Below are 27,605 nucleotides of genomic sequence, written 5' to 3'. Positions count from 1 at the left end.
AATAAACAAGCACATACTGAGAACCTGCAGCCAAGCTCGTGCCAAACATATTACTCTGCTTTCCTTTGGGCCTCATCAGTGAGGCTGAGAGGGTGATCTTGTCGTCTGGGCAGACCAGGACCTCCATACACACTGCCCAGGCTGAGGAGGTCACTCTACTGCTTCAAACGCAGCAAAAACAACATGGTACGGCTAGCTATGCCACTGGCTGAACTAAGCAGCGGCTAGCTACGCCACTGGCTGAACTAAGCAGCTCTGGGTGTGATCTGTGGCAAGATGGGTGAGCACCTCAGTACCACATGTGCCACCTTGGGTTCAAAGACAGGATGTAAATAGCAGGGAATAAAATAAACGAATAATTTGAAACAGTGAGAAAACAATTTTTCCCCCATGTCTTATTACTTTTCACTATAGTTTTATCCTGAAAAACACATTTCAGAAAAGCATTCCATCAAGAGCTTTCACATTCTGATAGGGATTCTCCCTATTCAGTCCCCTGCAATGCTTACAAGTCTCTTAATATATAGTATGCTTAATAAGACATCAACATTCCACTGAAGCCCTCCACAGAGATGCTAAATTAGAAAACCATACTGTTTTATTTTGTTCCAACTACAGAGGCAGATTCCCTCAGGGCTTTGGGGCTTTCAAGAAGCCAGCAGCAAGAATCATATTGAGTAATCACATTTCCCCCATGGAGGTAATGATGTAAGTGATCTATTGATATGTCCATGACCACTGGCAGTACTTGAGTCACAATCATGCTCGATGCAGCACAGAAAGTTTGACTAGGATATGAAACAATTTTCTCTGTGTTCCCGCTTTCCAAAAAATAGCAGTGCAGGTCCTGTCCTGGAATCACCAGCCAGGATGTCATCCTATAATCTTTTCTGGATGTTGCAAACCAAGAAGTGTTTCCGTTATCTAAGACATAGTGCTCCCTTTTTAAAAGGATGGGGCAGAACAATGTGATTCCGGGATGATGGAAACAATGCATTATGCACATAAGAAGATCTCTGCTGGTTTAGATCAAAGACCCTTCCAGTACAGCATCTGGTTGTGGTTCGAGGACCCGACCCCCGCAATGTGAAATGAATACAAAGGACACGTGATATAAGGTTAATGGGCAAGGAAAGGCCACAACTTTATTGATTACAGCAGTGAAAAGGTATTGGCTTAGGCATTGGATCTCTAAAACAAGTGGGTTTATTCACCAGTAGGTGGAGCCTGTTGATGCTAATCCAACTATAGGCTCTCCCCTGATGTCACCGAGGGTCGTGCCATGGCCTCCCGCCAAGCAGGCATCGGACAGAGTACACGACCGCCAGATTCCTTTAACGGAATACCCAAAAATTGAAGGCATAGGCGATGGCCACACCTAGCCCTTCGACACACCACAACACATTATTCCAATGCCTAACCTACCCACCAATACCACAAAAGTTGTGATGATTGCTACAAGGTAGGCGAAAAAACCAAAAAGCCTAATGCCAAATGGAAAAATTCCTACCAGGCCCCCTGGACAACCAGGGCAACCAACCTAAGGTCCATAGCAAGGCCAATGACCTAAGCCCTAACTCAAAGGGAGTGGAGGGTGGGTGACTCGCGGCGAGACGATGGCGAAGAATGAGGCCGGGGAGAGGCTGGCGCCGCAGCAAAAGGCTGCTGAACACGCCCCCTCGGAGGCACCTGGTTGGGTGACTGCCGAGGGGCGTGGACGCCAGCCAGGTGATGTGCTCGGGCTCCTGCCCACAACTACTCCCCTCTCTTCCAGGGAGGAGAGTCTCTCTCACAGTGGCCAAGCTACTCTATTTTTCTCTCTGTGTGTGTTTAACATATTCAACTGTAGAATGTTTAATTCTATAGATTTGGGGGTGCTTTTAAAAGTAGTTTTATTTTCCAATTTACAAAATAATATATTTATCTTTCTCCAATGAACTTTTGAGGTATTCCTAATTGTTGAGGAATATGTTGCAGTCCTTCATCCCTTTCCTTACTTTTTGCTTCCTTCCATCTCTTCTCTCCTATAATTCTCTTAGATGGCCTTTGTTTCTGTCAGTATCTTCCTAGTTACAGTCAATTCTGACCTGGTGGTGACATTTCTGCCACCTTCACAACTTCATTGAACTTCCATTTTCACCCCTGTTGGCAAGAGACAGATGCAGGCTTTTTACAAGACCTTTCCCAAATTGGAAAGATTTAGCCGAAGGCAATTGGAAGAAGACAAAAACACACACACACACCAATTTTAGCAAAAAGTGAGAGCTTCCATTAAGTGAAGCACTACAAGAAATGATAGATTTTTATTTATTTTTTGCTTGAGGGCTGCTGAATGGAACACACACATGTCTTCATACAGAGATGGGCAAAAGTAGGAGATGCCCTACCATTGGGTAAAATGAGGCACTTTTCTCAGCCAACCAATTTTGTGCCTCAATAATGGACAGCAATAGGTAAGTTGTTTATTTTGTTTTTATATTTTTACTGCAGTGTGTGAGTGTGGGAAGAGCTCCACCTCAGGTGCCAAAATATGCTGGCTCCAAAAGTCCCCCATTCCCCCAACAGGCCCCCTGAGTAAAGGGAAATGTCTCCCAGTCCCTGGGGAAGGGGCATTGCATGCAGAAGGTCCCAGGTTCAGGCTGCCATTGCCAGGTAGAGCTGGGAATGCCCCGTTCCTGCAAATCTGGAAAACTACTGCCAGTCAGTGTGGACAATACTAAGATAGATCAGCCAAACATCTATCAGCTGGCATACTTCTTTCCCCTTTGGTTGTCTACTCACCCACCCACCAGTGTGAGATCAACAGAGCTCTAGATCTGGTGTTCCTCCCGCCTTGCTTTCATAGGCTTGCTCTTATATTTTTCTCCAGGGAGGTGATGGTGCATCAGTCTGATTTCCTGCTCAAAATGACCTGGGCTGTCAATGGACAGGAATCTGCTAGAAGTACTTCTTGAATCTGCCCTCTGACTTATTTTTTTCTTTTTTTACAACCAGGTGAATAGACTGCAAGGATTCTTCTCGCATTACTAATGTTAGAGGTGGCTTTTAATTTTTATTTTATGGTTGCTTGTCACTAGGAACAGTGAAAGAGTGATGCTGGTACCAGAAGGGAATAAAAATGAAGCCATTTGAAACACTTAAGACTTTTTTTTCCTCCTAAGCCCTAAAGCCTTTGAGTAAAATTATGGGTCTGGCATGAAGTCACTAGAGCCTGGAGATTCACATTAAACTGTAAAACTTGAGTGTCTAGATACAAAAGGTCACTACTGGGCAATGCTCAAGATAATGTTCTGATGTGGCTAGCTAATGTTAGTTTGATCTTTAAATGTGATTTCCCCTAGCCTTAAGATGTTTAAGACAGATCCTTTAATGTCTTTTTAATGTGTTTTTTTTTAACTTTTTAAGATTTTTGTTTTATTTTTTTATTCTTGGCACAGTCTACAGACTGAATGAGTAGGCGGATAAGTTCACTACAAAGATTGGCAGAAATCGTTGGTGTCTGAGAATAAAAAGCCACATTACTAATAAAAATAATGTGTTCATTCCCGCTGTCCCTTTCATTCCCAAAGATTATATACGTACCATATCCATATAATCGTTTAATGCAATTCACACACAGTTAGAAGCAGACCTCCTGAGCCAGTGTGCATTCAGGCTAATGAAGTGTACATTCTGAAAATAATTCTTAATAATGTCAGTGCTTGTTGCCCCAGTTCATTCAGAATGCATTGGGTAAAATCTATCAGACACCTCTTCTTTCATATCATTGGAGCACAGTTCTTGATATATTGTGTCCATTGGCCAATCCTTTATGGTCACAATGCCAATCTTATTTAGCAGCAAGAAGTACTACAAACTATGTTCAATTATTTTTCAGGGCAGCAGATGTTTCTGAAATTCAAACCACATCTCAGCTGACTTGGGAGTAGTTTTGCAGGCCAATCTTAGCTGACCAGAAAGTAACTTTTTTCATATTTTTAATACATTAGTTTACAACAGAATGGGGATGGGGCAGATATAAACCAATTAATTTAAAAAAATGAAAATAAATGGAAAACAGATGACATTTCAATATATAGCAGCAAATACTCATGAAAATTGATGATTGCACCGGTGTCCCTGGGTTTGCTATAATCCTTACCACTTTAAATTTCTTCCAGCTTTGTTGGGAGGTCTCTAGTTCCCTAAAGCTAGACTGACTCCTTTAAACTAAGTCTTTTCAGAGACTACACAGCAGGGAAAGAGCAAAAGTCTGAAATGCTTCTGCATAGATGCTAAATACCCAAAGGAGCTGAGTCTGATCCTTCCTTTAATACATTTCCCAGTTATTTATGGCTCAGTGGATTTAAATCCATTGTCGCCTTTCAGCTGACAAGTGAGCTAAACCATATCATTTCCCCAGAGCAATATTCACATGTACCAATGTGCAAACAAAGCCCATTCGCATGTACTAATAACCAAATGCAAATATTTCTAGCAGCCACTCAGATCTCCAGAGGGTGGTCTAGAGACCAGACATCTGTTTCGGTGACCAAACCAACCTCTTCATGAGTGGTTCAGGTTTATCAGTTCACAATCCTGTACATTTGGGGAGGTGGGGGGAACACCTTGACTTGTAATATGCATTTCATTAGTGTAGACAGACCCTCACCCACATTCATTTACATGTACAGATTCCCTTTCCTGGAATAAACAAGACTGTGGCCATCCATATATGAAGGGTTTTAAGGTGAGAGCATAGACTGACAGAGAAGGCACTCCCTTCTCAAGTTCCCACAGATGATGTACAACTTTGGGAAGGATTCTAAATATTGTAAAACACAGAAGTAATAATGCTGCATATTAGCTTTCCCTAGGTGCTGAGTCGTGATATTGGCACATGTTAAGAGCTGTAATGTGCAATGAAAAGAATGAATTATTTATGTAATACTTGATCCTGTTCTTAGCATTTCTGAAGGACTCCAGGTGAAATATATGACTGACTTTCAGCTCCTGAGACGAGCAGAATGTTTATGGGTGCAAATTAAGCATTCATTCCACTGCTAAGACACCAAAAACTGGTAGAAGTACCAAATATAAAAGAATTCCTTTAGATATAATCCATAATCTCAATTTTCTTGTATTAAAAGGCGGCTTCGATTTTACTTTAATATTCTAATCTGTACTTTTGCCTTCTTCTTTGAGGGTGTGGTGCATATAGGAGTTGCCTGCGTAGCAAATTATGCCATCTTGTAAATATGTTGCATCTCTTTCGTAGCAAGATGTCTGGGAATCTTTAGTATTAGTTCTTACATTAAACCCATGACCAAACTACCAGACCAGAGATGATGCTAAACGTGACATCAGGAAGCCTACCAGGGTTTGTTTGTTTTTAAAAAAGCATGCTCAAGGTAAGTGAACTGCAGTGTTCAGGGAGGAGAGGCGACTGCTTTCCTCTTCCACCACAATCTCAACAAAAATCATCCCAACATACTGACAAAAGGAGGTCATTCCCCCAGAACTATGAGTAGTATGGGGGGGGCGTTGATTAGGCTGAAGCAGAAGCAGTTAATCTTTCCCTCCCTGGATGCTGTGGTGCCTATGGCAAGTTTGTGCTTGTTTTAACTGTCAGGCTTTCTAATTGGACTCCAAGTTTCACATGCTATAAATAGAATGTGGTTGCATCCCGGTTCAGGCCATATGCCCATTATAAATATCCCATCTGATAACTTAATTCCTAAGCAGCAGTCATCACTTTAAAAGCTACTTGTACCTGCTTATTTAAGATTGTGGTCGGATCTACGCTGATCTGGAAAACGCTATTAAAAACACTATATAAAAAAATACAGCTCCCAATGCAATTTCCCATTGGCAACAGATGCCTGCTCTACAGCGTCCTCTGGTGTCACTTTTTTATATCGTATTTTTAACATTATAACTCACCAGTGTAGATTAGTCCTGTGGTTTATATTGCAACATTCCAATCCAGAGATTGGATGTTCAGATTGCACACTAGTTTTTTTACATAGATCAAGGCAACAGCTTTATGTCAATGGGGAGCCAATCCAAAATGCAAAGGGGTGGCTTGTGATCCTCCATTGAATGGGATGGGCAAGCCCTTTAGAAGAGTTGTGGGGGTGCATGCATACATGATATCCAGCTTCGTGCCACAATGCTGCCCTAGAATAATTGAGATAATCAGCTATAATATGCACACTTGTTCAAGAATACACCCACCAATCTTATTAGGATTTATAGCAAATCCTATAAACACTTACTCAGGAGTAGAAGCTCGGGGATCTCAAAAGTATTTCATCATAAGTAAGTGAATAGGATTTTAGCCTTTACAAGAAGCAATGTTACAGATTCAGAAAGTCTTTTGGCACAGATGGGCAATGATTCTGGGTTACTGACTAAGTCATCCATCTCTAATACCTCCTTTGCCCAGAATAAGAGTGCAATGAACAATTTAAAAACCTGCAATCAATAATTAAGAGAAAAATGGCTTCCAACAATCCTTTTCTCTCTGATTTTTCATTCCATTTCTCCTCTACACACACCTTTCTTTGTAGCCCATTCCTAAGGTTTTTATTATAAATGTAAGGTTTTTATTATAAATGTAAATAAATTTTGTCTCAGAACTTCCTGTTTGATTAGGGATTTGTTTGGATTAAAATATCTTGTGGCTATTTGCTTTTTTGAACAAACTTCCATTCCATCTCTGCAAATGGATAGGCTCACATAAATGCACATGCACTGAGGGCAAGACTCAAATCTTATACAGTCATACCTTGGAAGTCGAACGGAATCTGTTCTGGAAGTCCGTTTGACTTCTAAAACATTTAGAAACCAAAACACGGCTTCTGATTGGCTGCAGGAAACTCCTGCAGTCAGTTGGAAGCCACAGAACCCCCTTTGGACATTCGCAAACTGGAACAGTCACTTCCGGGTTTGTGGCGTTTGGGAGCCAGAACTAAGCTGTTTGAAAATCAGGTACAACTGTATTATTTTCATTCATTCATGACTTACTACAAAAATGTTTCAAAGTAACTTACAATGGCCCTATATCTATGTTTTGAAAGCTACATCTTATTCAAAATGCTGGCATTTTAATCATACTGTGGCTCTGCAAAAGGAGAGGGGAAGAGATGGATGGAGTCCTAAACTTTGAGGTCATGATCCTTCCATCAGCCAACACATGGAGGGATCTCCATAGGGCATTAAGGAGACGGTTTGCATTAACATCACTTGATGACTCCAGCAGTGCTGCTCTGAAAGTTTGTTAACTATACTTGGTTTGAAACAAGACCAAAGGTTCCTTTTGAGAATTCTTCTGCTTATCCACAACCACTGTGTGTCCTTTCTCCATTGTCCTTTTTCTTCCACTGTCTCTCTCACCCAGCTATTCAGGGATCGTGTAGTGAGTGTGATGGAATCATGACACCATGTCGCCATTCAGCTTTGGCTACATGGAGACATAATTGAGAACAAATGAAACTTTCACGTTACCCTCACTCTGAGGAGGAGCAATTGAGTGACTTCTGTGTTGCAGAGCTTTCATCGCTGCCTTTACTGAGCAGCACAGCAAGATCAGAAATGTCACACTGCTGAAAAAGCAAGGGAAGTGTGGGTGCTTTTGATGTAAGCTTTCACAAAGAGCATCCTTAGTTTTCGGTCAGCTCCAGACTATAACATCCAACAGTGACTTGCCTCTCTGAATGGGTCACCCTAGTTCCAAAATAACTTTTATACAATCACACATACAGTGCTTTTCAGTTGAGCTAGTTTGCACATCCCGCCATGAGTTATCAAGTGTACGATAACAAAGGGTACAGAAATCAAGTGATAGCTGATATTTGTATGCTTGGGTGTTTTCCATTTCTAATGCTAATTCTCTGGTGGACTTGGAATGCAAAATATTAGTAACACTGGTGATAGTGCAGGTTCCCTTGTTAGTTAGGATGTTGTGTAGTACCCTTTTCAGTAGAACTTACTTCTAGGTAAACATTATTTATTATTACATTTATACCTCATCTTTTTTCCAAGGAGTTCAAAGTGGTGTACATATGGTTCTGCCTCCCCCCCCCCATCACAAGCTTGTTACAAGCAAATTTCAGAAATTAAATCCTGAATGATTAATTCAGAAGTGTTGCCAAATCTTGTTTCAGGTGATTTTCTAAGATAGGTGAGGAACATTTAACTGCCTCAACATTTTGCCCAAAATAGATCAAACCAATTAGACCAGAGTTAATGGAATTTTGATTGTGACTGATTGCTGTGCACGGAGGAGCTATGGTAAAACACATATGGTTTGAGGTTCAACCCCATTCCCCTCCCCACAAACACAGCATCTCTATTTAAAGGATTCCAAGTAGCATGACTGAGATAGGTGTGAGGGGCTTCTATTGCCCTCCCAACACTAGTGGGGTATAGTGGTTTGAGTGTCAGACTAGGACCTGGGAGACCAGGTTTAAATCTCTCTTTGGCCATGAAGCTCACTACATGACCTTGGGCCAGTCATTGCCTCTCAGCCTACCCTACCTCGCAGTGTTCTTGTGGGGATTAAATAAGGGGGTGAGGAGAAGAGTGCTTCCCCAACTTGCGTCTCCAGCTGTTTTTGAATGACAATCCCCATCATCCCTGACCACTGGTCCTGCTAGCTAGGGAAGATGGACTTGTAGTCCAAAAACAGCTGGAGAGCCAAGTTGGGGAAACAATGATGTATGTCACCTTGAGCCACTTGGAGGAAAAGGTGGGATATAAATACAATAAATGAATAAAATGAACTACCTCTTGACTTCTCCCACCCCCAAGCAAAGTCTACCAGAAGCCAACAACCCAAAAAGTAGCAAGAGAAGAGAGAGATAATGGAATCACTTTCATTTGCTTGCTTAGACCAAACTCTCTCTCTCTCTCTCTGGATGTAGTCTTAAGTCCCATCTCTAAATCAGGGATGGGGAGCCCATGCCCCTCCAGATATTGGACTCCCAGCTCTCATGGGTAATGGCCAGAGATAATGTCATCCAACAACATCTGGAAGGTCCCAGTGTCCCAGCCCCTGCCCTCACAGCAAGTGAGAATTTTCCTCTACGTTCTTATATCCTCCTACTTCCCCCCCCCCCCCGTCTTTAAAGCTGTGCACAGTCACTCATCTTTGGTAAAGTGCACTCATAGGTGTTGAATAGATCAACCATTTGAAAATCAAGCAATTGTCCCTTATTGTCTCTACTAAGCAAACTTTGTATCACTGGAGTCCAATTCAACAGAATGAGAAACACAGAGCAAGTGAGGCGATGCCTTCTATTGAAATTGCTTACCATTTAACAAATTGGAAGATTAGTTTCTGGCTACACAGAAGGTGTATGGAGGCTTAAGTGTTTAGAGCAAGAATAAAATGGCACCAAGCCATAGTCAACTAGGCAAATACCCCAAGTATTTTTGTGCTGAGCAGCAAAGCCCTGGACTTGGAAGATTGTTTACTTCTGCATAATTTTGAAGCTCAGAAGTTTGCTACCACTCCAATAAAATACATGGGCTGCCTTTCCTCATGTAATTCATTTAGAAGCATATACAAGAATCATCATGTTATATATCTCATCCAGCGTTATCACATGGTGCTCAAAAATATTAGATTCCATATAATATTCTACATTAGGGCACAGATATGCCATTCCATCATCACTTAGCTCCATGCATGGCCATGTAGCTACATTCTGATGATGGCGAAATTAGGAAGATCCATATACTTTGGGAGGCACAGAATGATGACCCCACTTTAACTGGCTGGCCTTTTTATCCCCTAGTTATGGAAGTGTGACTACATAATGATATGCATGGCATTTCCTCTAATCTCCCAGCATGTGGGACAGCACCACATCTTTAATGGGATTGCATACAGTCTTGAAAATGGATGAGAATGGAAACAGCAGGTTCCTCAGTTTACCTTATTTTATTTTTGCGTCATTGATGGAGCATCCAGCAATACCTCCATTGTGAGATATTTCAGGGCAGGGAAGATTAAACCACAGAAGAAAAAAGGGTTCTCTAGGTTATTGCAGGTGATGGGAGGGAGAGCAGTTTTGCAGAGAACTAAAGCAGAGTGTAAAATGGGAAATCTTTCAAGCTTGGAATCCACCAAATAAATCTATTTGCAAATTCCTTATCTCCACTAGCAGAGAGCACATTACTCACCACTCAAATTTATATTGATAGCGTTAATTGAACTCTCCGTGATTTCCACAAACCAAAAGCAGCCAATAACGAAGAGCAACAACAAAATCTGTCTTATATTTCTGATCAATAGGACATCCTTACACAAGTTGCTTGGCTTTAAATGTGGAGTGGTAAGGCCCGGGGGAACCTCCAAAGATTACCCCATAGAAGAAAGCTTATTTGACTGGCCTTAAATCTTGATAATGCATTAATGAGTCTTTTAAAAAGGATAATTTTAATTCCCCTATCTCCGGCCATAAAGACTGCATACACCTAATCGGGTTTGCCCTTTCAATTAAACTTGTCCAGGACATTCTATTTAGTCAGCACCCTGAATGGGTCATTAAAATTCTTGTTCGGTAAGAGTTGTGTGCTGCGCACCGTTGTTTTTAAATTCCATTAAATCCAAATGGTCTTTATCACGCCATGACCACTGTGACTTCAATCAGCCAATTTAATTACCTTACAAAATTGTCGGCACAAGCGCCAAAGAAAAACAGGAAGGGCTGTGACGTTATCAAATTGAAATCTTCCTCTCTGCTCTTTAATCTGGATCAGTCAATAACAATGCTGTGCATTCCTTCCTTCCTTCGAGAGACTCTTAACCTTAGCTTTCCTCTAAAGAGTTTTTCCCCTCTTTTTTGGTGTTCCTGCTGAAGACTGAGTTTAAATACCTAGTTAATGCACACAGAAGGCCTCTTGCCCTCAGCAAGTGAACTTTTTTTTCCAGCTCCCGATAAACAAACAAACAAGCAGGGAAGAAAATACCCTCACTCTCAGTTCCATAGAGGCTGCAAAACTACCCAGGCTCTTTCACATCTCTCTGAAAATCTCAGAGCTACTCTCTTGCCATACAAATATCCTCCAGCACAGTTTAAGCACCTGCAGAAAAACGGGGAAAGTCGTGGTGATCTCTCCAAGTTCAATGCATTAATGCATAATTCAGTTTGACTTTACTTTCCTACTTGGACGACTGACTGAAAGAGCAGCAAAGAATATATTTTTTTTCCCCAGAAAGAGAGTAATCAGTTGGAAAGTGTACTGCCTGCTGTGGGCACAGTCAAGTAAAAGACACAATTCCAGCACAGAAAGAGACCCTGAAAAAGACATGGATTGTCTCAATGCCCTCCTTTTTGGCCCCCTGTTACTATAATAATGGCCTTGCAAAAACAATCATCCAGCTGTCAATACCCTATCATTAAATCTCCATTAGTAAGAGCATTAGTGGACCATTCCATGCAAAAGCCCTAGCTGTGCTTTACTTCCCATCATGGGAAGCTAGGAATAGAAGGTGAGATTTAATTCAGGCTGTCTGCATAGCCATTTTCATCCCTGATTGCTTTTACACAACCTGAAGAAAGCAACAGGCATATTTAACACTTACAGCTCACCATCACTAAAATTGGAATTAAATCACAGGAATGTCATTGTTCTCTCTTTGTCTCCAAAGAGTCTTCACTTAGCTTCTGCCACCAGAGGTCACTCAAGGTTTTACTAAGCCTTTCCCACCCAGATACTTCTAGGGTAGTCCAACTTTTCATACCAAGTGGACTGCAAGAGTACTTTGACACAGAACCCATGAGCCACACACTGCCTTGTTGTGTGTGCAGGGGTAGTGAGGCCAAAATTTCATGCCCCCCTCTCCAAGCTCTCATGTTGCCTTCCCAGAGTGAGACCGCCTAAGTGAGGCTTTGGGAAGGAGGCACAAGGCAATGGCTTCTAAAAACCCTCCTAACTCCTTCCCAAAGCTGGGAAAGCACTAACTAGGATTTGGGAAGGAGGACTCTAGGACCTGTTAGAGCCCTCATGCCTCCTTCCCAAAGCCAGTGCCTCCTTTGGGAAGGCAGTATGAGGGATGCGGTTGGCGGGGGTGGGGGGGGAGATAAAATGTTGTCAAGGGTCACTGAGAAAGGCCTTGAGGGCCAAGTGTTGGACTGCCCTGCTTTTGACTACGGGCAATTCTACACTATTCTTTTAAAGCACATTCAACGTATGTTTAAGAACATAATAGCTTGCTGGGACAGGCCAATGGCCCATCTGCTCCAGCATCTTGTTCTCACAATGGCTAACAAGATGTCTGCAGGAAACCAGTAATTCTGGATTTGAGCACATGAGCACTCTCCCTTCCTGTGGTTTCCAGGTATTCAGAAGTATTGTCACCTCCAACTGAGGAAGCAGAGCAGAGCCATCATGGCTAGCAGTCATCAGTAGTCCTCTTCTCGGTGAGTTTGAAGGACATGGTTTTCCCCAAAGAGTCCTGGTAACTGGGAATTACAGTTCTATGAGAGTGAAACTACACTTCCCAGGATTCTTTGGGGAAAGTAATATGGTCAAATTTGCATTGAATGTGATTTAAGTGTGTGGTGTGGATCTGCCTCCAACTCCCATCATCCCAGGCCATTTTGCTGGGGCTGATGGGAGTTGTAGTCCAAAATGTCTAGCTTGGGGGCTGTATCTCTTAGTGTTCTAATTGTTTCCACCTTACTAATTATAGCTCCTCATTTTATAGTTCTGCAAGAGCAAGTATGTCCTTCTTTGGCTGATACAGCCAAATGGGATGAAACATTGATAGAATTTGTTCGTGTATCTCAGACCAGATATTCAGGAGCACCATTTTAAGTTTCAGCAGAGTGGCAAGGGTGAGAAAAGCAATTAAACAGCAAGATTCAAAAGCCTTCTCATGGATATATTTAAAATTAAAGATGAATGTTTAAAGAGTATTTTTGATGGTGTCTATGACATACCCAGGGATTTGAGTGCTCCTAAGCAATAACACCATAAAACATGGAGATGGCATGGAGCTTGTCTTTCCTCTCCCCATTTCCCAACCTGAACACTTAAAGGGCACCCCTGTAGATACAAAGCCAGAAACTGCATAATTTTGAAGGGACACCTAAGCAACAAAAAGTGGTGAGCAAAAATGGCAATTTCCTTTCTTCCTTTGCTTTTTACTTTCTTACTCAAAAGGACTGTGTCTGTACCATTATTTTCCAGAAAGTGTAATAAATTAAAGTAGAAATTTGACTCTAGGGACCTGAATAGGATCAGAGTTTAGTAAAACACTCTTGATACAAACATGCATCTCAAGACCCTGAGAAACCACACATGATACAAAGTCCTACTGTCTCTTTTTGACAAGAAAAATAGCCTTCAGTTGCCAATATTATGCCATTCAAAGAAGGATGAAGATGAGGGATTAAGAAAACATAAAGATGCCATACAACATTTTGTGTCTGCAATCTATATATCACTTATTCTGACTCCCATTGAAGGCAGTAGGAATCATGAGTCTGAGGACTGTAGGCTGGGTGTGGGGAAATTTTCCAGCAAACTGCATCTTCAAGTCTTAAATATAGTATGCATTCAAAGATAATTAGCATTTGGATTAGAGTAATGTTAACTAGCTGAATCCCTAAAGGCTACATCTGAGGTCTCAACTGGATCTCAAGGCTTCTTCAGAGTAAAGAGAATGCATAAGTCACAACCAGCATGGAATTGAAGGTTATGAAGTCCTTGTGCTAAAAAAAATTACAAGGCTTCACACTCCTCTGATCTTTAGGCTACCCTTAATTTTTTGCATATATTTACAAAAAGCAGACAGAAAGGCCCAATGAATATCCCCAGCATGGTAACCTCATACTACAGAATAGCATGAATTGTTATCTCCTTGTATGTAGTTTGTATTTTAGAAAATTAATAGTATGGCTGCATGACAACAACTTGCTACTGGGTTCTGAAGAAATTTGATTGAGCTTAACACATAGAGTAGTCATTCAGTCATTCAGTTGGAAAAAGCTGCAGCTCCCAGGGAAGGGCAGGAAAAGGTCTCCTCAGGAATAAAGAAACCTGATTGGTTAGCTTGCTGGGGTGGAGAAAGGCTTTCTCCTTCTCCCAGTTTCTGCTCAACACCATCAAAGGGCTCAGTCTCCACATAAGTATACTCACAATAACATGAGAGGAGCCTTCTGGACCAAGCCAATGGCCCATCTAGCCTAATATCCTGCTCTCACAGTAGCCAACCAGGTGCCTGTGTGAAGCCTACAAGCAGGACATAAGTGCAAGAACACTCTGCTCCCCAATAACAGTACTCTCAGAGGGCAATATTACAGCAAGGGCTCCTGTTTGACTGCTCTACTCTATGCCATGCTTTCAACTATTGATTAATCCATTATTCTTTGTAAGCTATCTTTGAGGGCCATTTGACATGTGCTAGGTATAAGGACATCCTTAAATACTGTGGTATAATAGAAAATGCCAAAGCGAGATCTAAAAATGTGATTGTGTGTACACCAAATAAGAAACAGGCAGTACTCCAAGGAGATACTAGGTGTCCTTTTCACTTATTACATATATCCTTACTGGAAACTGTTTGATTTTCCTGTATGAAGCAGTGGTGTTTGCACTGCTCCTCTGACCTGTTTCAATTTTTTTACACACAATAGACCATGAATCATCCACATGGATCCCCAGAGACCTTCCCTGGTGCCCACAGGATGCCCTGCCCCTGGCCCTGGCCCTGCTTCAACTAAGCTTGAAACAAGCATTCTCCAGTAGCCAATCAAATTGGTTGTGGTGCATGCCTCATTGAAGAGTGCCTGTGATAGATTCCTCAGTTTGCCAATGTGCCCACAGGCCCAAAGGTATGCCAAACCCCTGCAGCAGACTGATTACTGAAGTTACTGTTCTAATCACTCTTACCAGTGGGAACAGTGAGATTTACTGTTAAGTAGGGCAATGCTGTGGTCTAAATCACAGAGCCTAGGTCTTGCTGATCAGAAGGTCAGTGGTTCTGAAGGACCACATATATCTGCCTTGGATCCCTGAAGCACAGATTCACACAAAGCGGCAAAACATCCTTGCAGGTTATTAACAGGATTTTTATTTGAAGTGCATATGCCAAACAAAGGTACAGAGCAATAAGTTTGCAACCTTCTGCACCCCCTAGTCAGGGTGTGCCCCTTTTATATAGATTTGCAGAATAGAATACCACCTGATCTCTTGTAAACCGAAAGTTATGGCAACTTCCTATGTCCTTACATGGGCTTGTTCCCCCCCCCCTTTCCTTCCTGCACCAGCCTCTCCACGCCATGAACCTCAACATGTGTTCAAATGTAAAACATGTGATTTATACTAGTGGCAATAAAATGGGGCTTTGTCTCCTGCATTACTTACTCCTCCCTTTCAACTCGCCTCCTTGTCTTCAGTCTCCCTCTGTCTGGGGCCAGAATGAAACATCCATCTAGCCTTGCTCTTATCTCTCACCCGCCTAGGCCTAGACATTCCTGAGATAGGCCTATTTTCACTGTAACATCTAAGCAACAGAAAAAACCCTGTCCTTCTGGCTGGTGTAGAAAAACCTCCACTTTGGGGATAAATAGAACAATATTGTAATATGCCCCTTCACCCCTTCAGTTCGAATCCCCGCGACGGGGTGAGCTCCCGTTGCTCGGTCCCTGCTCCTGCCAACCTAGCAGTTCAAAAGCACATCAAAGTGCAAGTAGATAAATAGGTACCGCTCCGGCAGGAAGGTAAATGGCGTTTCCATGCGCTGCTCTGGTTTGCCAGAAGCGGCTGAGTCATGCTGTACGCCGGCTCCTTTGGCCAGTAAAGCGAGATGAGCGCCGCAACCCCAGAGTCATTCATGACTGGACCTAACGGTCAGAGGTCCCTTTACCTTTTCCTTTAGGCCAATGTTTAATCAATTAATTCATTAAATTAATTAATTAATTAACTTAATTGTTTAAAAAGTTTTTCATAAATTAAAAATATTTCATCCTATTAATCAGGAGGAACAGGAGAGAGATTTTTTTTAATAGATAGATAGATCTATGAAAGCTGTAGGTGGAAAGCACAATCTTAAAAGGATCATTCACTCTTCTCTCACACACTAAAGAGAGTATGCCTGTTCCAAGATGGTGGCTACAGCAACACTGATACATCTTCCAAAAGCAAAAAACAAAAAACAAAAAAACCACAGTTTCCTATATTCCTCAGAGCTATTGCTTTACTCATATGTGAATGCAGGCAAATGTAAACATTTTTCCAATGGAATAAAATGTACACGATGAATTATGTTGTCACTAATCAAGAGGCAGCTCAAGTTTTAAGATATGCTTTTAAGATGGAAGTGCAAGTCTTGCTTGCACCCTGTGATGAGTGAAGCAAAGAGCCCATTGGATCCTTCTAATCAAACCAGCAGGCAGAACGTAAACAATAGTTACCTGGAAGAAAGTAAATATGTGTTTAGGTTTGGCGTCCCACTGATTTCAAAAGGAAATTTCTTCCAGAAGTTAAACTACTATGGCCCAAAGACTCAAGAATATAGAATTCATTAAGATATACAGCTTGCAGAACTGCAAATCCACATAACAAGCTCGGTGAAGAAAACAACCTTTCCATAGCGAGGTGATCAAAAGAGAGCACAGACCAGGACGATCAGAAACTCCGGGAACTGACCGTGGTACTGAAACGATATCCTAGTGTGTTCAAGGCAGTGGAGCTCCTCACTAAGCGTCCTTCTGTGATGAGTAATTATTGGACAGATCAATGTTAAGTAAATGTATTCCCTAGCACATTGTGGAAGGAAAATACCTTCCAAAAGCCTAGATTTATAAAATCAGTGAAAGTCCTTTGAGATACGGGTACGCAGGCCCCCTATAGCTATGCCCCAACAGAACATTTCTGCATCCGTCGCAATAAAAATAAAAATCTTTGCTTCCGATTTCCACCTTATTTGTTTAACACAGGGAGCGCCAATGCGAGATTTTCACCGAAATCTGCAGCAATGCTCCTGCAATGACCCTCTTATCGGCCTCTCCTCTCACTGTGCAAAGTCCAGAACCCAATAGCCCAGGAATCTCCATTGAAGCCCTTTTTAAAGGTCTCTCTCCCTTCAGGCAGATTGTAAAGCAAGAAACTTGCCTGCGTGTCGCTAGAATAGATAATACATTTGTGCAGAGGCCGCCCGCCACAAACTTGGCCGTTTGCTTGTTGTGCCATCATAATGAGCTCCAGAAAACGGAGGCAGCGACCCAGGCAGGGTCTTCCATTGTATCGCTTGACCTTGCTGGGCCCGAATAGTTGAACGCCTCTGATGGAGCGTTAATTACCAGGCAGCAACAGCTTCTCACAGACTGTGATCCACCTAAACTTTCGTGCGTAAAAGAGGCAACATGGAAAGGGACGGATACCCCGCGGGAAATGCCAATCACAGTAGCTAGAGGTGAAGAGGGTGCGGGGTTTTTTTGCTGGTTCTTGATCCCCTTCTGGTTCCAGAGAGGAGATAGAAAACGGGAGCCGGTACAACAGCGGTTGAGGGTCTCAGAATCCAGCTCCTTGTCGCTCAGCTAACCCCCAATTATTTCTGTTTTCCATCATCTCTCCGAGTTATGCCTCTACAGGCATACCACTCCCAACACACACTGGAATGCCTCGATAAAAGCCATCAGGCATTTCCTGGCAACATTAGGCGATGGGCACAGCTGGCAATCAAAGGCCTCGCATCTCACGCAACCTTTGCTCCCTCCCTCCAATAAAATGTAACTGCTTAGCTGGCGGGGGGGACGGAGGACGGGACGAACGATAAACTCTGCGATTCAAAACCTACATGCGGTCTTCAGTCCTAGCAGATTGTTTTTTGAAGAAAGCAGAAAATAGTTTGGGAAGCGAGAGTACCAACCTGTTCCACAATCCTGTTAAAATGAAGCAATGGGATTTAAACTGATTTCAGACACACACACATTTGACTCAGTGGGATTACATGGTTCTAATCCAAGTATGTCAGTGCACAATTGGGCTGTTAATTTGGAAGTAGTATATTCCTTGCCGTCTAAACTCTAGAGGGATTGATAGGTGCCCAGAATCTACGTGTGCCTTTAGAAAGAGGGGGCGTCACCTCTACTGTCTGATCGATCAACAACGTTCTTCTAAGTCAATGTTTCATTGGAACAAACTAGCACGGGGGGGGGGGGATTCCCGGGCAAGGCACCTTCCATTTACTCGGAGAGCATCTTTTGGGAAAGGCGTGAGGAATAGCGCCTTGACTCTCACAGCCCAGCGGATCCCACCTTTCGGTCATAACCAGGAACTCGTGCCTCCTGTCACAAACAACAGACAGCTCCCCGCTGCTTTCAACGAGCTACAGGTCAGACTTCCCTGAAGTTCAACCCCCCCCCCCCGGACCATCTTGAGCTTTATTCAAAGGAATCCAGGCATTCCTGAAGATGGTTGCTAAGAGCAACGTGCTTTAAGAATCACTGGGGGGAGGGGGCAGCTCAGAATCCAGCACAGCTGATCAATACCAACCCGCTGCTTTTGGAATCAGGACCGACCTCTCTTACGACACCCAGATTTATTTCCTCCGGTTTTAAACAAGCGAAACCAAAGAGTCCCTAGGGACTCCACCGGAGTGGAAATGTTTAATGGTGGTTGGAGAGAAGGATTGCTTCTATGGGAAATTAAGGACGCCTCTCGCTTGGGACAGCAACTCCCCGCGCTCTCGCCACCCTCCCCTGCCCCAAGCCTCATCCATATCTCACTAGTACTTTGGTCAAACGCCACGGCATGAAATCTAGAACTGTTCAGTTCAACACTGGCTTCAATTGGATTACACACTCTCTAGGACTGGGTCGTAAACACCTGCAAGGTTCGCTGCTTCCTGCTCTTTGTCTGCTTTAATTCTCGCCTAACTTTGGAATAACTTTCCTCGGACAACGTTGCTCTGGGAGATTCACAACAAAACCCTGACCTTGCAGCGTGGCTGGTGGACACCTTTCTCCTCTACCCTGACAGTCCACATTTTGGGGGTCCACAAAGATGGTTAAAGGACAGCTTGTAAAGGAGAAGAACTGTCGGGGAGCAAGTCTAAGATTCAGTGGTGGCATCTGAATCTCCGGCACGCTCCTGAAACTTCGAGAGTTTCTTTGGCCACGATCCTTCAATCACTCACTCGGAAAACACTCTACCAACCCCATGGAACACGAGTAGCGTGTTGAGGGCAAGAAACTTCACCCCGTGATCCACAACCCGCCTTGCGGCCACCTACTCGCGAGTAAACGGGTGTGCTCGAAGATCATTCTCAGCGGAAGTTACTCCATTGACTTGGATGGGATGTGGATGGCACCTGTAGGCATCAGTCACGCTTCTTTAAAAGCAGGACATTTGGCTTGTGTGGTGCGTGGATCGCACTCTCTGAGTCAACGAAGAAATCGTTACCAGCTCCCAGTTCGCTGATCATTTGAGGGGGTTAGGGGTGGGGGCTAGAACCTGAAAAGCAGTTTCCTAATTTCCTCCGTTATCAAAGGCCTGATCCCTCCTAATTCAAAGGCCCCTTAACTGCTAGTAAACAAACATTAAAGGAGACACAGCGCCGGAGAGACCTTCCTTCCAGGGCTGTGGTCAGCAACATTGCCCTGGCATTTGGCATCTCTGTGGGCAGAGACTGCCGGGGTGAGGATGGGGGTGGCATTTGTGGCAACTGCCAACTATGAACACAGCAACGGTCCTCCAGACCCAGAGGCTTCCCACCCGCACTGTGGCAACTCCAAAAGAGGCAGCAACAAAGCAAGCTGGGTTTAAGACCAGCCCAGACCCGCCTTGGTTGGGGCGGGTGCTAGTCAGTTCCCTAGGATTATCGAGATCCGGGCGACCGCGCTCTGCTTTGCAGCCGCTGGGAAAAGAAGGCGAAGGCGAAGGCTGGAGTTGGCGCCTTAATACAATCGGGAGGAGACAAAAACATACTCGTGTTAGCCCGGAAGTAGCTCCATCACCCACCCACCCGCGTTTCCCCGCTCCTTTCAACCTGCCCCCTCCTTCCTTGACAAAATCCTCGGGAAACATAGAGATGCCAGCAAACGTTACGGGGGGTGGGGGGAGGGAGGGAAAGCCGCCTTACCGAATCTCAACACATGCGTGGTTCCTTGGGAATATCCAATCCACAGTAAGCAAAGCAGGAGCCGAATGGTGCCTCTGAAGACTGGATGAGTTAGAATCGGGGAAATAATCTTCATGGTGTTTCCTACGCACACACGCGCCGCTTTTCCTCTTGGCCCCCTTCGCTTCAAGCGTCCGCTTTTTGTCCCCCCCAGCAGCGCCGCCGCCGCCACCAGCAGCCGCCACCAGCCCCGCCGCTGCGGTCGGTTTCCACGAGCTTGCGGAGCCGCGGAAGTGTTTGGCCCGGAGACGCGATCACGGCATGGTCACACCGAGGGGAGAGGCTCTCCGCTTCCCAAAGCCATTAGCAATCCCTGCATGATCTTCATTCACTGCGCCAAGGAGCAACCTTCAACTGCAAGGAATGGTGGGACATCCATGGTCGTTGGGCTGAGCGCGGGGCGGGGAGAGGATCCTCGAGAAATCCAAACACACACACGCACACACGCGCACCCGAGCGCGCACACACGGGCAGGCATAGGCAGGCGCCGTGGCCAGTCGGGCGAACCTAGGAGGCAGGCGAGAAGAGATGGGGGGGGGGGAGAGAAAGACGAGGAGCGGGTGGGGGAGAGAGAGAGGGGAGAGAGAGAGAGAGAGAGAGAGAGAGAGAGAGAGAGAGAGAGAGAGAGAGAGAGAGAAATCAATCGGCAACCCGAGCTTGCGAAACCGCTGCCGAGCGAGAGGCGGGCACTCGCCTGGCCGTTGGGCTCCCCTTCTGCTGCACTGCTGCACGGCTTCTGACGCGCAGCCAAGATGAAGTGCGAGAAAGCGAGAGAGCTCGTCTTGCCTTAAGGCTGCCAGCCACACAAGCCTTCCCCGGGCCTCTTATGCAACCGATCCCATCGCCTCTTGGAAATTAAAATTATTATTATTATTATTATTATTATTATTATTATTATTATTCCAACTTGGCTGCATGACGTGCCTAACATTCTGATGGTTCTCTTCCAATAAGCTCCAGCCGTGTTCTGGGAAAGGAGCATAAGGAGGTCTGCGACTCCGTCTGGGTGTCCGATCTGAAGCCCCGGGAGTTATTGGGCAGAACGCCCATGAAAGGAGATTGACACGCACCAGGCTCGTAGCCCTAGTTAAACCCAAAAAGAATGTGGCTGAGTTGGTGCCTGGTTCATCTCCAGGTGTTCACAATGCTGGCTCCTCTGAGCCCAAGCCCCCAGTCTGGACAACGGTCCGTCAGCACAGTCCCAACAAGACTACAGTCTAAGGGCAAAGTCTTGAACTGGCTGCGGACCTGTTTCAATGCAACCAAATTGCATGCTGCAATCCTAACCATGGCTACTCAGAAGTAATCCCCACTGATTTCAGTAGGGCTTACTCCCAGGTAAGTGGAGTTAGAATTGCAGCCTTTGGGTGAGCGAGACAGATATTATCAGTATTAATTTTTGAATGGCTGGCTGGGGAGACAGCACTTCGTTTAAGAGCTGGGGGTGGGGGCGATGACGTTATTATTGTTTCAAAACATATCCACAAACAGGTTTTTCTTCTTTCCATATGTCCGGACATTCTCATTCACTTTCTACTGCTTATGCCCATCAAATGCTCATTTTCTTCAATAGTAACTTTATCACTGACTCACTAAACATCTGGGTTAGGATAGGTATTGTTAGGATTAAAAATTTATACTCCGCTGAAGGACCTACACAGTGCACCCAGAAATAATAATGAGTGGATGGCATATGGATTATTTTTTCGAGATGTCCCTCATTTTAAAAAATATCTGGCTAATAGCATTGCAAAGGCTCTCAGTTTTTAAATGCCTCCCCTTTGTGGGGGGGGGGGGACAGTACCTACAACACAACTGGAATATACAGTCTGTTGAAATGAAAGCTTTGTGTTTCCCAGTTCCCAAACTATTTACTCCCGAGTAGTACCACTGATATATAAGGACTGGGCTTGTGCCAGTGTAAGTGGTGTGCAGTCTGTAGCCTTCGCTGGAGAAGAAGATATTTGCCTTCTTAAGTAGCTATCGTTTCAATCACTTTGCTTTAACTACCCACTACCACCACCACCCATTAAAATATTTATTCACTAGTGTCAATGGTGGCAGATTCCCCCTCCCTTATTTTCTACACAAGGAGGGGGGTTTAAAAAAAAGTTTAAAAGTGGGGGATTTGAACCTTTGAGGAGTCATTAAAACACATTGCTAGAGGAGAAGCCCGCATTTTATATAGCCCTAATGGAAAGTCTTCCATGAATCAGACTACTAACTACGTGAGACAGGGTGGGGGAGATCATTCCTATTATCGCCATACAGAAATGAATGGAGATTAATCTTCTGTTTGGAGGCTAGCCCACTTTAATGCAGTAGAATGTCTAAAATTCTATCAATCAAGACCGCCGAGATCATATTTAAGTGAAGCATACACCTATACCTGCGGGAAAACTGACTATTTATGCAATTGGATCTAGGACCAAGTTCTCTAGTTCCAACTGTATCAAGAAATATAGAGTCTGTTTCTTACTTCCGATCCTACTCACTGGTCTACCGGGACTTACTCCCAGAGAAGTCTGAATAGAATTGCAGCCTTAATGCATCTATTTTAATTTGGACCTGTGACTGTCCAGAAGCTCGCGCTATAGGATGGATAGCAAATCCGAGTAACTTTCTATTGTTTCAGGCACTGACATTCCTCTGCACACGTTTACTTCAAAGTACTTCAAAGACTGAAACCTACCTGCTACTAAGGGATAACTAAACATTGCTAGGTTTTTTGGGTTGGTTTTTTTAAGATGGAAATCTAACTCCTGTGTCAAAAACAAGTATCGTGAATGGCTACTTCTGCAGTCTAGCAGGCAATTCAATCAAACGATCTGACTATACTGGAGCACTTGCAGGGAGGAAGAAGTACCTAATGCTGAAAACAAGGATATCTAGCGACTCCTTCAGTGTGCAGTTGGAATATCTCGCCGGCAAACGTGCCTTTGAGATAGCCCGGATTTGCTGCTCATTTGCTTTACTTGGAGCAAGATCAACTGAATAAGAGAGTGTGCAACCCAATTTCTGAGAGTATTAAGAAGTGTCTTCATACTTTAAGGAACTGATATAAAGCCTATCAGGTGTCTCTAGACATGAAGATATTGGATCACTGAAAACTATACAAGTTCAGGATTTAATGCTGCTCTTTTATTTTATTTTTAAAGCGTTTACCATTTCCACTGTAACCTTTGGCTTACATATCAGCTAATACTAGACTTGAGAGGGAATCTCTTGTTAAAGCGGAAGGTTTTGTTCATTTTGTTTCCTTCCCCACCTCTTCCTCCCAGTCACCTGCATTTTAGGAGGTTTGCCGTATTGTCATCCAACCAGAAAAACATCGAAATAAGATATTGCAATTTTTTAAAATCTCGCAACGTTCGTCTTCGCCTCCAACCCTTGTCTGATGCTTGTGAAGCATAAAGGTTTCACCACCACCACGGACAGCTACCGAACTTGTACTGAAGAAATTTAGTAGAGGAAACGGTCCCTCTCCTTTTCAGCACCACGGACAGCACCACACACTCCTTTAATGGATTTGGCAACGAGGTGCTTATATCTATGCATAGCAGCGTGTATGATGTACCATTTGGACAGGAAAATAAATTATCCCCCCCCCCACCAAGGCTTCAAAACAAAGAGACAAGCAAAATATTTTAAACCTGCAATCTGACTGCATAGTTCAAATAATTGAATGCAGTCTCTGCCTTGATTATCCTCGACTGTTTTGATTGTCTTACCTATATTTTATGATAACTCACTTCCTTTCAGTGTGCTATATAAAAAAAGAACAACCCTCCAGCCCTCCCGATCTCTGTTCTTCAATGCACAGTTATACCACAATGCATGTCTTTGGTCCACCAACTGTTTAGAAAGTACAGAAAAATCGACTGGCCACATTTAGGGCTGAAAACCACCTCCCACCAATGTGAATGGCTAATGGCTGGTTGATTGTAATGGTTTCGAATTGCTCCCTGAGGAGTCAGGCCTCTTCTGAAATATATAATTAATTTCGGCTTTGGAAATTACCATCTCCATTGCCCTTTGCTAAGTAAGGCTGCAGCTGGCATTTCAGTCTTTATTTACCAACATCTATCTATTTATCTATCTATTAACAACACTGTGCATTATTAATTAAACACACACACACAGACACTAGAATTACCCACAGTTTACCCCTTGGCATTTTCCTCAACATGGTCCCAAGGTTTAAAAGCTTTGATTTTATGGCATTTCGCCGAGGAAGCTGATTATGACTTGGCCTGTTAATATGTCTCTTTTCTGACAGTGGTTCCCTGGAACCTATTTAACTGAGACCCCGCCCTTCACCACTAGAGAGTTGCTGGGCAGGGGGAGCTTTAAATACTCAATTTCCTGTTGTGCATCTTGATTTACTCTACCTCTTCGCCATACGTTGTCTAGCAGGAACATCTTTTCGCTATCCAAGGTCACAGCGCAGGTGAAGTGGAAATGAAAATACATATATCAAGCACGGAAAGCTGTATGGCGAATAATATGAAACCAATCTAAAATCGCATGCCCTGGATAATAAAGCAAATCTTCTGGTGCAGTATTCCTGAATAAGCTAAGAGTTTCATTGGCATTAATTGTACATTCACTAATCTGCTTCCCCTACATGAGGTTTCTTTAAAAAGACTATTTCTACTGGAAGGAGATTTGAAAGCTTGGCGGGGGGTGCGGAGAGGCTTCCTAGCTGCAGGTCAAGGTGATTTCGTCTACCATCTGGTTCTAGGGATTGGGAGAAGGGCCTTGGAAAATTCAATTTCCCCCTCACTGTTTGAATTTAGACAAGGCCTTTGACAAATGTTGACTCTTGAACTTCTATTCCCCACAAGCAGCCCTACTCCAACAAACAGGCCTTTTAGTTCTGCCAGCTCCCATCAGATTTCTTATCCTGCTGTTCTGAAGAAAGGCCCGGGTGGGTTTTTTGCAACACCTGACCAGCATTCCGTGTGTGTGTGTGTGCGCGCGCGGGCGCGCGGGCGCGCAGACATCTCTTGCAGCTTTGCTGAGCTAAGCTCATAGTAGGCTAAGCTGGGCCTCCCTCTGCCCCCACCTCCCCGCGCGCCCTTTGCCAAAGCACTCAAATGAATGTTGATGTTATCAGTTCAGAAAACACATCCCGGCCCACTCCTTCACTCCCACCAGCAGCCACTAAAGCAAGAGGATCCCCGGTTGCCGGTTATTAGCGGAGCCCAGAATCACAGTCTTGTTTCTGCTGCGCCGATGATTAATGGGATTTTAAGGTGGTAATTAATTTTTTAGCTGCCGAAGAGACGTGCATCCTAATTAAGGAGCCGAGGATATGATAGATTTACTTGTTCAGGCACTTTTTGGACTTCACAGCGGTGCACATCTGAGCGTATTTTCAACCAGCGAATGCAAACATTTATGATTTGGTCCATATATCACTCCTCCACCTCCGCCACCTCCTCCTGATGTCTTTTCCCCACCCACCCCAACTAGGCTTTGACTTCACAAAGTTTAAAGGAATTTAAAAAGCTTTCCTTTATCCTTCATTCTTTGCCTCCCTCTGGTTTTTTTCTATTGCATTTTACAACCATTACTAATTACACAAAGGCACGTTTCTGTCTAAGGGCGATTTCCTCGGGGAAGGGGCAATTCGGCCTTTAAGGAGAGTTTGCACTAAGGAAGCCGGTTTTGCTTGTCCCGGTTCGTTCTTAGATCATCAGGAGGAGGCTGGGGAATAGGACTGTTGTCCTAGCAGTCTAAAACCCCGATCTACAAATCAATTAAACAGGAATGCCTGGCTCTCAGCCAGCTGGGGGCCGGTTGGCACATATACAGCCTAGACAAGGCGAAGTGCCTGGACTGAAGCCAACCGAGTCCCCATTGGTTTCCACTCAAGTTCTTCAACGTAGCTGCTGGGTGCTAGCTCAGACTGAGAATCGGTTTCAAGCCCTTGGGCTTAATCGATTTGCGAATCGGGGGTGGCAAAAGAACCGGCATCTCTTTTTCTTTGACACCCAAAAAACTGCAACCCACCGACTTAAGAAAGCCCCTTTGAAATTAGCATGGCTCTGTGGACTCCACGACCAAAGGGTGCAACAACAAGGCATTCCCCAGGGCTAGGCAAATGGGAGTTGTGCCATTCACAGTACCCATGGGCTGCGGATGGCACCCTAAGCTCCCTGGTTAAAATGACAAGTCTCTCTCTGTGTATGTATATCTCTCTTCCTTCCCCCCACCCCTTTCCAACTGGGCGATCTGATGTATTATAAACAGACACACGTCGTTGCTATGGAGAAGAAAAGCTTTCGGATCAGGTTGGGCACGGAAAAGAAGCAGAAGCAGAATCGCACCGCCTCAAGCTCCGTTTTTGGAAACCTCGGAGACTCCCCTCCGAAGCTCCGGACGAAGGGAGAGTCTCTCCGCTTAGGAAAAGACAGCGGGAAGCTTCCCGCGGTACCACAGGCTGTTGCGAAAGACCAGTTTTGAGTGCGGGGTGGGGGGTGGGGAGAAGTGTGCGACCCCCTTGCCAAAGCGCGAGTGGAGGCGATGGATAGGCAAGCAGGCAAAGTTGCATCTCCGTCCTCCTAGCCACGTTTCATTGGGAGCCCTACTGATTCCCGTTGAACTTGCTGCAAAGTAAGTGAGCTCTTAGCCTGGCATTGAGAGAGCGGGAGACCCAACTGCCTTAAGAGATGAATGAGATAAACACCGGGATGAAAAGGAAGGAAGACAGATGCTCCTTCCGTCGGAGTTTCTGTTCGCCCCGTCTATCTTCTCGCCCGTCTGCCTCGCTGTGCTGGGGATAGAGATCCGGGCAGCGCCCAGAAGTGCCCGCCCGCCCGCCCCCTCCCATCCATCCATCCATCCATCCGCCCATCCCTATTGCTTCGAGGTGCTGCTGCTTCCCCTTCGCTCTTTTTGTGGCGCCTCGCGTCCCAATCCTCAATAAAATGAAATAATTCGTCTATGAAGTATCTCTAAGCCCAGAGATCTAGGTCCACACACAAAGCGGGACGTGGATGTTTTGGCGTCCCAGGGCAGATCGGGGAGATCTCCTTACCTTGTCCGCTGCTGCCCAGGGCGGCCAGGGAGGAGAAAAGTCAGCGGAGCTGGCTTTGGACGGGGCTCTGGGGCTGAGGAGCCGAGGTGGCGCGCCGAGCTCACTGGAGAGCCGCAGCCGAGGCAGCCGAGCCGAGGCAGGCGGGCGAGCGAGCGAGCTAGAGCGAGAGACACGCCTCCTGCCGGGAGCTCCGCGCAGAGCCCGTTAAAGGCGCAGCGCCGCTTTTCCCCGCCGCCTTCCTGGGCACCCCCAAGCCCAAGGCTGGAGCCGGCAGGAGGCGAAGCCGGCCGCAGAGCAAAGGGCAAAAGGACGGAGTCCGCTTTAAAGCCAGCCCAAGCTGTCTCTGCTCCCACCAAGACCCCACTCCGCAGCGGATCCGCCTCTCCCAAGGGCCCCGGATCCCACACACTTTCTTTATAAGAGCGACCCGTTGATCGC

At 44.7% G+C, this 27,605-nt stretch overlaps 1 protein-coding gene across 4 annotated transcripts in view; it reads right to left on the bottom strand.

Moving 5' to 3' along the window:
* Positions 1-27,390, bottom strand: part of GRIK2 (glutamate ionotropic receptor kainate type subunit 2) — a 432,214-nt gene extending 404,824 nt beyond the window's left edge. The window contains exons 1-2 of one of the 4 annotated variants that reach the window (XM_083731117.1): positions 27,168-27,390; positions 20,084-20,629 (exon numbers count right to left, since the gene is read on the bottom strand). In XM_083731117.1, the coding sequence (XP_083587243.1) occupies positions 20,084-20,198 (115 nt within the window). In that variant the 5' untranslated portion in view covers positions 20,199-20,629; positions 27,168-27,390. The remainder of the gene's footprint in view (positions 1-20,083; positions 20,630-27,167) is intronic. The other 3 variants (XM_083731114.1, XM_083731116.1, XM_083731115.1) reach the window with 3 other exon arrangements.
* Between the last annotated feature and the right edge of the window lie 215 nt (positions 27,391-27,605).

Source organism: Podarcis gaigeae, assembly GCF_964106915.1.
Source record: "Podarcis gaigeae genome assembly, chromosome: 3".
In the NCBI taxonomy this organism is placed as follows: domain Eukaryota; kingdom Metazoa; phylum Chordata; class Lepidosauria; order Squamata; family Lacertidae; genus Podarcis; species Podarcis gaigeae.
This window is presented reverse-complemented; position numbering and strand designations above follow the sequence as displayed.